The sequence below is a fragment of the Pipistrellus kuhlii genome, unplaced genomic scaffold (assembly GCF_014108245.1).
Source record: "Pipistrellus kuhlii isolate mPipKuh1 unplaced genomic scaffold, mPipKuh1.p scaffold_m20_p_12, whole genome shotgun sequence".
In the NCBI taxonomy this organism is placed as follows: Eukaryota; Metazoa; Chordata; class Mammalia; order Chiroptera; family Vespertilionidae; genus Pipistrellus; species Pipistrellus kuhlii.
Window position 1 is genome coordinate 37,906,542 of NW_023425427.1, and position 12,976 is coordinate 37,919,517.

General features: G+C 38.6%; 1 protein-coding gene across 32 annotated transcripts in view; it reads right to left on the reverse strand.

The window, feature by feature from the left end:
- PTPRD (protein tyrosine phosphatase receptor type D) overlaps positions 1 to 12,976 on the reverse strand; it is a 626,044-nt gene that overhangs the window by 284,272 nt on the left and 328,796 nt on the right. For all 32 annotated transcript variants that reach the window (XM_045580211.1, XM_045580213.1, XM_045580225.1 and 29 more), the window contains exon 3: positions 205 to 350. In XM_045580211.1, coding sequence (XP_045436167.1) covers positions 205 to 350 — 146 coding nt within the window. The remainder of the gene's footprint in view (positions 1 to 204; positions 351 to 12,976) is intronic.

Below are 12,976 nucleotides of genomic sequence, written 5' to 3' on the forward strand. Positions count from 1 at the left end.
CAACATGAGCAATCTGAACCCCCAGATTCCTCTTCTTTACAGGCCTTTGGAAGTTGACTTTTCCATCACATGCAACATAAAGAATGCCACATCTCAGTAACTGGGAAACCTTGTAACAGAGGAAAACAAGCAAGTAACATCCAAACCAAAGACACAGCCAATCCATTCTTCCCCCCGAGAGAATCAGAACAATGGACCTAATACCTCAAATCTCTGATTGCTGACTTTCTTTCCTTTTTTGTTCCAGACAATTTTAGGTCTTGGGTCTCCTGAAGCTTGGCAAATGAAAGAGGCAACTCCACCAGAGACCCCCGTCTGGTCAACAGGAGTTCGCGTAAACCTCGGAGGTGCTGAAATAAAAAGAATTGATCACAATTAGATGGAAAATTCCAACACAGACTATTACCCCCTTGCCATGGCCCTCCCCATTTCCACTGATACAAAAATACAAACATACAAGCTTAAATGTGCCAGTCATTACAGAATTAGAGAAGCGCCTTTACTTCCGAAGGTAGCCATAGGGGGACATAGGTAACTTCTGGTCAAGTTATCAGCTCAAGCTCTTATTGAAGAAATCTGTATTAAGTCAGAGATCCAATAACATCCGGAAAGCAACATCACACATTAATTTTTATTACAAGTATTAAAAAAAAATCCAATTTGTCCTCTGTAACAAAATGAGCTCATCAATCACTGTGAGAGAAATATTAGCTCTTTGCTTTGTTGCCGCTATCAGGACACTGCCAGAAAGCAGCATTGCCACCACTCAGCTATTAAAATTAGTGAGATTTAAGATAAATTCTAGGAAATGTTAAAGAGACAAGCATATGGCCCTGAATTACAAGGTTTGGCAAGAAACAAAAACGGGAAAGTGACTCTCTAACCCGGATATTATTAGGGGTTGCCTTCCTTGAAACTTAACTCTGCAATCTGCTTCAAAGTTGAGTCAAGAAGCCTCCAAAGTCATAGCAAAGTTTTTCTGTTTGTTTGTTTGTTTGTTTGTTTGTTTTCTATGAAGAAAGATTTAGAGTTAAAGTCTTCTAACTATGAAAGGTTAGAAACTGGAGGCTTTCTCAAGTCCTCCATTTCCTTTAAGTGTTCCTAACCTGACCCATGCTCTAAAAATTCTACTAACTATCCATTTTGTGTTTCCAGCTCTAGACTTATTTTACTAGTAAATGAGAATCCCATAAAATATATTAAGAATACAAGGATATTCATCATGTTTCTTATTTAGCAAAGATTACAAGTACCCAAAATATCAAATACTTGGTGAAACAAATTTGTTTGGTGAAACAAACCATGGCATACTGAAGAAACATCATGCAAATAATAAAGTTACAACTGAAAATTTTTTATAATATGACATGAGAAATACCTATGATTCATGATAAGCCACATAACCACCATACTAAAATATATATGAGAGGGATAATGAAGATGAACACCCCTTCCCCAAATAAAAAGATGTGACACATATGCTGAAACACTATTGATGGTGGTTTGAGAGGGGGCCTTTTAATTATGTTTCCTATTTCCTTGCACTTGTCTTACGTCCTTGGGTTTTTAAAATTATGTTAGAGTTGGACACTTTTTAAAACCAAAAACATTTTACTTTTCCATTTTATTCTCTACTCTCTAATCCCTTGTACAATTTTTCTTCTCTCCCACTGTTTTCCAGTTATGTGTCACTGAAAAATGGTTTTAAGTGACTAGAGTTAACATTTATTTTGAAAGCAATCCTTAGATTCAAGAAGGGAGAAAACAACAAAGGTCCACACTGTTTGTTCATCACCACTATCTTCTCTGCCTTCCATGCAGCATGTTTCCCATGTGGCTCTCCCCTGGACTGCTGTGGGTTCTGACTCTCATCTCCCTTTCCTTGGGAAGCCATGTCTCCATCACAGCTCTTCTATTAGCATCTGTATCATCTTGCAGTATGTGTGTGTGTGTGTGTGTGTGTGCATGTGTGTGCGTGTGTGTGTGTGTGTGTGTGCCTTGTTTTCTCTAAATCTCCTGTTTCTTAACTGAAAAAAAAAAAGTGAGATGTGAAATAAATTAGTTTGCAGAGATCCCTTCCAATTGTAAAGTTTCATAGACCAGTGGTCGGCAAACTCATTAGTCCACAGAGCCAAATATCAACAGTACAACTATTGAAATTTCTTATGAGAGCCAAATTTTTTAAACTTAAACTTCTTCTAACACTACTTCTTCAAAATAGACTTGCCCAGGCCATGGTATGTTGTGGAAGAGCCACACTCAAGGGGCCAAAGAGCCGCATGGGGCTCTGCAACCGCAGTTTGCCGGCCACTGTCCTAGATTGATGTGGTATTTCCAAGATGAAGGAGGGAAGGAGAAGAGAAGTGGAGAAGCATCTTTGCCATGCTACTGCTAGGATATTGGTGCAGACTGGGTGGTAACCAGGCCCACAGGAAGCGCCTGAAATGATCTGCAATGGACTAACAGTGAGAGGAATGGAAAACACTGAACACTGAGGTCACTTTTCTGGAAATGAGCGGAAGAGTTATTAGAAGTTCTTTTTATCTTTCATTTTGTTGTTGCAAACAATGCAAATTGAAAATAACCACCTATTTGTCAGAAGGGATCTGGAAATCATGATTATAAAGCAAAAATTCTTAGGAAATTGCCCTGAAAAAATTTGCTATATTAAATGCTATGATACTGTCATTTTTAAATACCTTCCTTTTCAAAGCCCGTACCTTCAAAAATCAACCCTGAAAAATGTCAATTTTATGTAAATGGAATGAATCATATAAAAGTGATTATGTACTCATCAGAAATTAAACAAAAGAATAAATTAAGTAATAAATGCAATAAGAGGATGTAAGATGTCATTTTCACTTTACTGAGATTTTCTTCTTTCATTCTTCTTTCTCTCCTCCCCTCACTCCAAGAGCTAGGATCTCATTTCTCATCTCAGAATATGAAGGAAATTTGGATATTTTGATAATCTACAAATAGGCAATGGGTTATTGGAGCAAGTTCTTCCTAAATACTGGTGAATGGGGACACTAAATGTCCATAGAAATTTTATTTCTAAATGGAATGCAGAGAAGGCAAATTCCCATATACTTGGAGAAGGGATGTACCTGCCATTCTAATATTCAAGTATGTTTCTCATTTATTTTCATTTCAGGGTATGACCTGAATATTTTCATGCAAATATTGACAAGCATAATAATCTGCCAAAGACAGGACAGAACTACCAGATGCTACTGTAAGGATGTTACTTCTGAACTTGAAGTCAATTAATGGAATTAACCTATTGAACCATGGAAAATTTATTAAAATAACCAGTTAGAATCTGTTTCAGATCTGCAACTGTTTTTCTTAAATCCTATTAATTACCACTATAAGGACTTGGTATTCTAAACACACACACACACACACACACACACACACACACAAAAACAACAAACAAACAAAAAAAAAAACACACCACCCTAAAAAGTGTCCTGAAATATATTCTTTAAAACAAGAAAAAGATATTGATCACACTACATTAAAAAGAAGGGCTCAACAAGTGCTTGTGCAAATTTATTTGTATTTTTAATATAAGAAATTAGCCTTCACATACAAGAAAATCATGGCTTTCTTAGGGAACCTGATGTCAATTTTTCTACATTTGTGTACAAAATCCAAACCACACAAAAAAAAGAATAAATATCATCATTTAAGGTTCTAGAAAATACCATAAAAACTCTTTCAGTAAGCACGTGTGTTGCATGAATAATCGTCTTGGCAGGTGAAGCTCGAAGTCTGATGCTATCAATGCCAGCTAGGCAGCCAGCCAAAGGAGAGATAGGGGAGAGAAGATGAAACTTAATAACTATACCAAATGCTTGAGGCAAGTAAAAATCTTTATTCTCAGAGGAATAATACCAATACACAGCACCCAGCTCTCCTATCTCAGCTTAATAAAAGTCACTAAGTAAATCTCTTGCTTCTTTTGTCATGTAAACTGCCCAAATTTAAGTCATGCCCTGAAGATGGGAAGAAAAGGAAGATAACCTATGCAAAAACTTAAAACAAACAAACATAAAACTTCTACTGAAAAGTCACACAGTAGGGCAGCCTCAGATCTGAACAATGAAAACCCCCAGATTTATCTCATCGTGAGGCACAACCATCAACATTACACTTGGTCTAAGAACAAAAAGAATAACAAGAGTGTAAAGAAGGGGGGAAAGACAATAAAACGTTAAGGTCCCAGGATTTAGGAGCCCTTCCATTATGGGAGCTCCCTGCTATTTCTGCCCACCTAAAGCTGCCACCAGCTTCTGCTCTGCCAAATGAATGTCTGCTCGCCCTGGTTTTGACAAGTGAAGGATAGGACCTTTTATTAAGCTGATGCCAGGCACGGCTGAGGTCAAATTACCATTAAACCCTCAAAGTCCATTTTCTAAACGGAAAGCAGAGAAGCTAAACATGCATGTGAGTCAGGAAAGAGGCATGGCCGCTATTGTAAATCGTGTCCGCCAGGCTCACTGGCCGTTTCCAGGACTGCATTCTCGGGGAGCTTTCACACGGCAGACAGCAGCTCCAAGAAGCGAGTAGATTACTGTTTCCTACACAGCTCAGGAGGAGCCATGGGCTGCTGGGTGATTTTTATTTCTAGGAGGTTAGGTTGTTTTTTTTGAAGTGTGACCAAAGTAGAGTAACTTGGCTTGTAATCATGGTAATATCAGAAGCCTTTTCAGGTTCCAAGTTGTTAGGCTCCCTGAAGACAAGGTGATAAGCCTAAGGAGCACGTCTGGGATGAAAATTAGGGGACAGAGCCCACCAAGACCAGCCAACTGCCTCTGACCAACCTTAATAAACTGCTCTATGGAGGATGAAACCCTCCCTTTTAGTATATTACATTAACAGCACTAGACATTAATGGGGTTGAACCACCGAAATCTACTAATAGCACCCAGGCGCGAAAGGGATTTATGAGAACTTCTTAAAGGTTAACGGGACAATTCAGGTTTGCAGTAATTCGAATGATCAACTGAGAATCCCTTAAAACACATTCACAGAAGCCTCCTTCCGCACGTGCGCCCCCCGCCCCCCCAATGCAAGCTACAAAAGTGAAAAGTGAAGAAATGAGGGTTCTATTTGTCTAATTTGATTCCAATGAATACGCAGGGCTTCAGCAGACACCAAGGAAATACGTTAGATGGGGAACAAAACTAACAGCATGTAACTATAATTGGTTTTGTTTCTTGCCCCTGATTGACATTTCCTTAAATAGAAAGTTTTGTTTTTAGAGAGGTATTTGTCATAATAATGTACTTAAAATCTTGAAAGGGGAAGGTTTTGATGCTATTTAAAAAATGATGCTAAGTGAGAGGTTGCGGCAATGGTCAGCAAGAATAGAAAGGTGGTCCTGTCTTCCGGCACCTGCTTCCTCCCCTAAAAGGTGGCTGTGGAATGGAGGGCACTGTCACCTGAGCCCATCGCCGTTCTTTCTCTCTCTTCTGCGTGGAGGGAAGGTCAGAACAGGGCTTCTGGGGTTGGGTGAGAAATGCAGAGCATGGAGGGAATGGCCCTGCTTGAAGGTTTAGGCCAGTGGTCGGCAAACTCATTAGTCAACAGAGCTAAATATCAACAGTACAACCATTGAAATTTCTTTTGAGAGCTGAAAACCGACTTCTGCGCACGGGCCACGAAGTTTCAATCACACTGTACGTGCGCGCCGGCACGTGGTATTTTGTGGAAGAGCCACACTCCAGGGGCCAAAGAGCCAACCACGGGTTTAGGAGCAATGCTGTCACAGGGCTCTGCATTCTCTTCCAGCCACAGCACACCCTGTTGCCACTGCTTCAAACAGAGAGAGTGGCCAGGGCGGTTGTGGAGTGTGGGTTTTCTGTTAGGATTGACCCGACGGATGAGGAGGAGTGTAGGGAGGAAAGTGTGCCCAGCGCTGTGACAGGAGAGGATGTCACTGATGTAGGACTGTAAGGCGGGCCAGAATCATGGGCCCAGACACCAGGCTGGACTGGTGTCTATAGTAAATGCTCTATAAGTACTCAGAATTGTGGGGACATCCATCACATGGGATCAGAAAGGGCCACCTCTGGCTCCCACGGTCAGGACAGACCTTCAAAGTCAGACTTTTTCTGGTATTTCCTCTTTAGTACAACCCCCAAAATAATATGTAAGTCTTAAAATTTGGTTTAAGGAGCATCCTAGTTCAAAATGGAATTAAAAAACAAACACCTCTTCAGCAAATTTTACACACTGGTCTAAAATTTTATAAATCTTTTTTAACACTATATTTTATTTATTTTTTTTAATTTATCTTAATTGTTGAGAGTATTACAAATGTCCCCCATTTCCCTCCATTTCCTCCATTACCCCCTCCTCCCAGCACCTGCCCCACCCCAGGCCTTCACTCCTCCACTGTCTGTGTCCACAGGTAATGCTTATGTGATTTTTTTCATGGTCTTACAAGATTGCATCATTATTCCTACGTTATTGAATTACAGAAAAGTTTATAATACTATAGAGATTCGTAAGAAAAGTAGGGAAAAGAAAGAAAAGGAGGGAAATGAATGAAGGCTCCTTAAAGTAAAGAGTAAATTATGAACTTTTGATCTAATTGTGACGCTCTATATTTTTATTATGCCAAATGGGAAGATGCAAAGTTATAAGGGTGCTGCACAGACTCAGTTAATGCATATTTTCAAATCTGTCTTAAGTTACTATAAAACATGTACTGACTGTTCAAAGGTTTAATTACGTACTTTGCACAGTATTATAGCAGTTATTTTTCACTAGTTAAGTAAGAAAGTTCACCCAGAATGTGCTGCTTGTGGAACTTATTTAATTTCCAAGGACCAATTGAAATTTGGGATAAATTAGCTATGACGCCTGATCAACAGGAAGTCAAGGCCACAAAATTTATTAAGAAATTATATAAGTCCCAAGTTTAATAAAGTGAATACTCTTGTATTATTTTACACATAGTACTTCAGTTTGTTCATGATGGAGAAATACAAATATCCCCTTAAAGTTCTTGACATTAATTTTGTCTCTTCTTTTCCTAGGCATTTCAATGACATATTCTACGCATTTATACACATTTTATAATTTAACTAGAGGACTAGTATACCGGTGGGGTCTCTTGGCCTGGCCTGCAGGGATCAGGCTGAAACCGGCTCTCCAACATCCCCCAAGGGATCCCTGATTGTGAGAGGGTGGTTCTTGGTGATGCACCCTGGAATCAGGCTCCCTCTTTTCTGGTTCCAGGTGCGTCACCTGAGAATCTCAGCTACCAAGTCACCGCAGCTTGGCAGCTCCTGTGGTGAGCATCTGTCCTGTGGTCAGTGTGTGTCTTCGCTACAGGTCAGAGAGTCTGTCCCCTAGTCATTGCACATCATAGCTACTGGTTGGATGGTTAGATGGTTGCTTAGGCTTGTATGTATATAGATTAAGGTTTCAATTCTCCTTTGAAAATGACTACTAAAGCATTCTTCTATCGAATACATAGATGTTTCTACCTAACTGATGTCAAATTTTAAATTGGCAAAGGATTAACATGTACACTGACAGAAAGAAAAGGGGAAAAGATGAGAAGGAGAAAGGGTAAAAAGAATGGAATACCAGAAGAAGAAACCTGATTTAATAGTAATAATAATAATAATAATAATAATATATAATATATAATATATAATATATATATTTATATATATTATACACACACACACACACACACACACACACACACACACAAACACACACATCCCATTTCAACTTTTCCACATTGCCAGAAACTTATTTCTAAATGCTTAAAAGATTACTCAGCAAATCCTAAAATCATTGTGTTGAAAACACACCATATCATATGCCTTCCCAATCCTATCTCTCTTATTAAGTTCCATTTTTGTTGTTGTCACTCCCATTCTCCCAAATGCCCAGCCTTGCTGACTCACTTTTTTTTATTGTCTTCTCCTTTGTCCCATTATCATTCAATTATTAAGTCCTAGAGATTTTGCTTTTATAACCTTTCATTTCTCTTTTTTCATGTTAAATATCTATAGCTATGACTTTCTTTTTAAGCTGGTCATTAGAATCACTTGGGAGACTAAACACACACACACACACACACACACATATACATAGGTATATATATCCAACTTCACACCAATTAAAATAAAAAATCAGTAGGGTGGGGCTGCATAATTAATTCAAAAATATCCCAATGTTCATCTAGGATTCAGAATCATTCATGATATCTGTACCTCCCCATCCAGAGATCAGGGCTACGCCAACAAATAATTAATTGAATATAATTTTTATATTATAAAGCATGTAAGTATATTTTAATATTCTGTTAAACATTTAGGTTGTTTCCAATTTCCCAGTATTATAAATAGTTATTCTTACAGTAATTACATCCTTGCCCAAATTTGTAAGCTGTATACAGGGGTGGGCAAAAGTAGGTTGACAGTTGTAGCATAATAATAAACAGTAATACAAGTAAAAACTCTGCATACTCACAACTATAAACCCACTCTTGCCTACACTGTATGTGATTCATTGCTACATGTAAAATTTCAATATGTATGATCTATTGCTATATAATTACTGGATAAAAACTATACTTTTTAGAAGCTTTTTATATATTTTTTTTAATACGCTAAAAATAAGTCATGGGTTCATAGCAGAATTATATATTACAGTATCCAATTACCTCAACCACTGATAAAGCTGAAAATTATGACTATATAACTGGCCAAATTTAGCTAAACTGAAGGGATGAAGAGCAGAGGTGAGAAGGTAATCAGTTTTGAAGAAGAAATTAGAAAATCCACTCCTCAAAAAAAAAAAATCCTCTCCAAATCCTGTTCTTTACATTTCTCCCTGGGATAACAGTCTGTAAGGAAAACTGTGATGAATATTAATAAACCAATGAAGAAAGATGAAAAAAGGGACAAAAATCTGTAAGATGAAACTATTCAAAATAGAACTTAAATGCTATGGAAAATACTTTTCTATTTAAAAAGGCCGAAACATTCAAGTTCATTTTAGCCTTTGATATTGCTTTGCAAAAATCTTGTAGAGATGGAGTTTCATATGAATTAGTTTACAGTAGTTATATAAATTCCCATTTTATCCTGTTTCAAGATGCATTAATACCTGGGTCATAAACACTTGCTTTACAGCAGTAAAAGCTGTATGGTTTCACACAATAACTTTTTATTTAACAGACAACCAGGGATACCATGACCGAAACAAACAATCCCTTGCATTCACTGTGTCTGGGATATAAAACTTCTCTGAACTATTGACATGCTCAGTAAGACTCGCCATCTGTTTTCCTATGAGACACTCACAGTAACCACAGGTTTAGTGATACACATTTCAAAAGGAAATACAGTGGTCTTGAATCATCCTTAGAAACAATCAGGGAAGCCCTTCTTATCAATCCTTACGCCAGTCATTCATTGTTAATGAAAACATGGCATCAGCAGCACCATTTAGATATTAACTCAATGTTTCCCACTTTAAGCCTCTGGTTTGCTTACCTACTTATGCATTCACAGACCTTGCATCTGTTCTCATTCAATAGAGTGATAAAGGCCCTTACACAGAAACAAATGAAAAGTCATGCCATCTCCCAGGCTATTCAGGAAAGACGTAGGAAAATGGCATAATATTTATGGGCTTTTTTCATATCCCCTGTAAATGGTAATATACTCACAAAGCTATTGAACACAGATACTGTATTTAACAACCAAAGAAAAAACACCTCTATATACAAATTAGCATCTTTTTGTAGAGTTAGTTTTCAAATCAGATTCATTAAGATCATCTTCACTGCTAATTTACTCATTAATCATAATTTATCACATCAGATGTGCTGATCATCATTAAAGTAATCATTTATTCTTTGTTCTAACCTACTGCTTACCTTGTGCCTGCAAATTGGATCACACAGGAAAGGTAATAGGCTTATTTGAAAAGGAACCTGAGAGCAGATCTAATTGAAGTGGCAAAGAAGAAAAGAAAAAGGAACGAAAAACCAATGCCATCTTTTTCTCAAAAAAAAACAACAACAATTTTACGTTACCAATCTAAAGAATATTGATCCTATTACTTCCGCTCTAAGAAAATTTAATATATCAACTGTAACAGTTTTGTTTTGCTTTTTAAAGGAACTATAGAGATAGTTCATGCTGGCTTCACTTTAAACACCAGTATCAAACCATTTGCACAAAGAGAAGATCTACTGATCTGCCTATCCGTGCTCAGAGGCTATGAGACAATGTGAATTGTTCCAGCTTCTGCCTTCCTACCAAAGTGAGGTCTTAGCACAACTGGCAAAAGTCTGGGTCATGTATTGAAAACTAGATGCATCTTCTGGGAATAATTTGACCATCATTTCTCATCTATCAATTCCACCCTGGTAAGAGAGCAAGGTAGCTAACACTCTCCCAAGGAGCTATAACATGGGAGGGTATACAGGCACGCACGCACATGTGCACAATTTCAGTGAGTCTTAAAGCAGATTATAAAATAATGTTCAAGAATATTCACTGGAGAAATTTAAAATGTTATCATAAGAACACCTTGTTTATAGACAAAATAGTATCTCTATAGGGAAACTGTTCTGATATGTCACAAAAATATTTTACCCAGAATAGAATAGTATGGAAAATAAGCTGCCTGAGTTTTTATTACAAAGACAATGTTAATTATAAAATATAGTTTTATAACAAACATGATAGTATTTCTTAATGTTCATAATTATCTTCAAAATAAATATGCTTTTTAAATGTTTTCAATAATGAAACACTTGAATGTTCTATTATTTAAACACTAGAGGCACGGTGCACAAAATTTGTGCACTGGGTGGGGTGTCCCTCAGCCCAGCCTGCACCTTCTCGAATTGGGACCCCTCAAGGGATGTCCAACTGTCCGTTTAGACCCGATCCCACCAGGCAGTTGGACATCCCTCTCACAATCCAGAACTGCTGGCTCTCAACTGCTCACCTGCCTGCCTTCCTGATTGCCCCTAGCCACTTCTGCCTGCAAGCATGATCACCCCCTAACCACTCCCTTGCCAGCCTGCTTGATGTCTAACTGCTCCCCTGCCAACCTGTTTGCCCCAACTTCCCTCCTCTGTCAGCCTGGTCCCTCCCAACTGCCCTCCCTTGCAGTCCTGGTGCCTCCCAACTGCCCTCCTTTGCTGGACATCTTGTGGTGGCCATCTTGTGTCCACATGGGGGCAGGATATTTGACCACATGGGAGCAGCCATCTTCTGTGTTGGAGTGATGGTCAATCTGCATATTACTCTTTTATTAGATAGGATGGAGGCCTGGTGCATAGGTTGAAGATGGCTGGTTTGCCCTGGTGCATAGGTTGAAGATGTCTGGTTTGTCCTAGATCAGGGTGGGAGTTCCCTTGGGGTGTGGGGCAGCCTGGGCAAGAGGCCTGTGGTGATTTGCAGGCCAGCCACACACCCCCAGCAACCCAAGCAGTGGCCCTGATATCCGGAATTTATTTGTCTTCTACAATTGAAACTTTGTAGCCTGGAGTAGAGCCAAGCTTCCTGCTCACTCTGCTGTGGAAGCCATTTCTGTTGGAATGTATCTATCTTCTATAATTGAAACTTTGTAGCCCGAAGTGAAGGCCTGAGCCATCCAAGCCTGAAGAAGCTTGGCTTCCTCCATCGCCAAGGAAACTCTAGCCTCCTGCTCTCCCAGCTCAGTGGCTGCCACCATTTCTGTTGGAATTTATTTACTTTCTACAATTGAAGTTTTGTATCCTTGAGTGGAGGCCCTAGCTGGCCAGGGCGTGCAAAAAGCTTGGCTTCCTCCATTGCCAGGGAAACCCAAGCCTCCCTCCTGTTCTCTGTGTCCGCAGCTATCTTGGTTGGGGTTAATTGGCATACTCATTCTGATTGGCTGGTGGGTGTGGCTGGTGGATGTGGCATGTGGGTGTAGTGGAGTGATGGTTAATTTGCATATTACTCTTTTGTTAGATAGGATATTTCCTTCGTATTCAGTATTTTATTTTAAAGGGTATTACTTTGTGTTGGTAACTGTGTAGATGCATATGGGTGAACAATGGAAAAGATAAATGCAAAATAATTTTTTAAAAATACACGCACCTAAATACCAGTGTTGCTTTAGAATGAATTGATGAATTAAAAAATATTTGAAAACACCCAGAATTATTCACATTTGGACCAATATTCTGATGGAGAACATAATATCCTAAATTTAAAAGGCTCACGTCATAGTTTTTGTTAGCACACTTGTAGGCATTCAATCCTTTTTAAAGAAAGTAATTATTTTGGTTGTATGGATATTTTAAGGATACATCTATGTCCTTCCAGAAACTTTCCACTAAATTTAGATTTTATGTTTTACATTCACTTCTCTGTAGACCTGAAGTTCTAAGCAAAAAAAACAAAACAAAAAAAACCAAAAAACAAAAAAAACTTGTCAATAGTTGGTAGGATTCCAGATAGTCTCAATTAATATTAGGTAACCATTAGAACAAAGAATTGTAGGATATTAAAGATACTCATTTTCTGATAAGACAAAGCAACAGAATGGCATTTATTTTACATATTAGATGCATCCTTTCTAAAATAGAATCAAAATTCTATATTAGAGTGGAGAGAATCTGCATTCATGAATGCAAGTTGGATATGGTGGGAGGGTCCCACAAGCTGTGAGCGCTCCCTGCATTTCCTCTTGCTAACAACGATTGATCTCTGCCTGCTCAGGATGGCCCTTCACCCACCCATTCTCAAACTCTACTCAGTAAGCTATTTGAGGCACAAAAGATGGAAAGCATGACAACTGGTTCTATGCTAGGGTTGTGAAGTCATGTACAAGCGAGCAGCGATAATAATAGATGATCACCCAGGGCCATGGACCGGCCCCGTCCACACAGAAAACTCAACTTGACATTAATTGGATCCTGGCACAGAGAGAATAGGGTACAATTCCT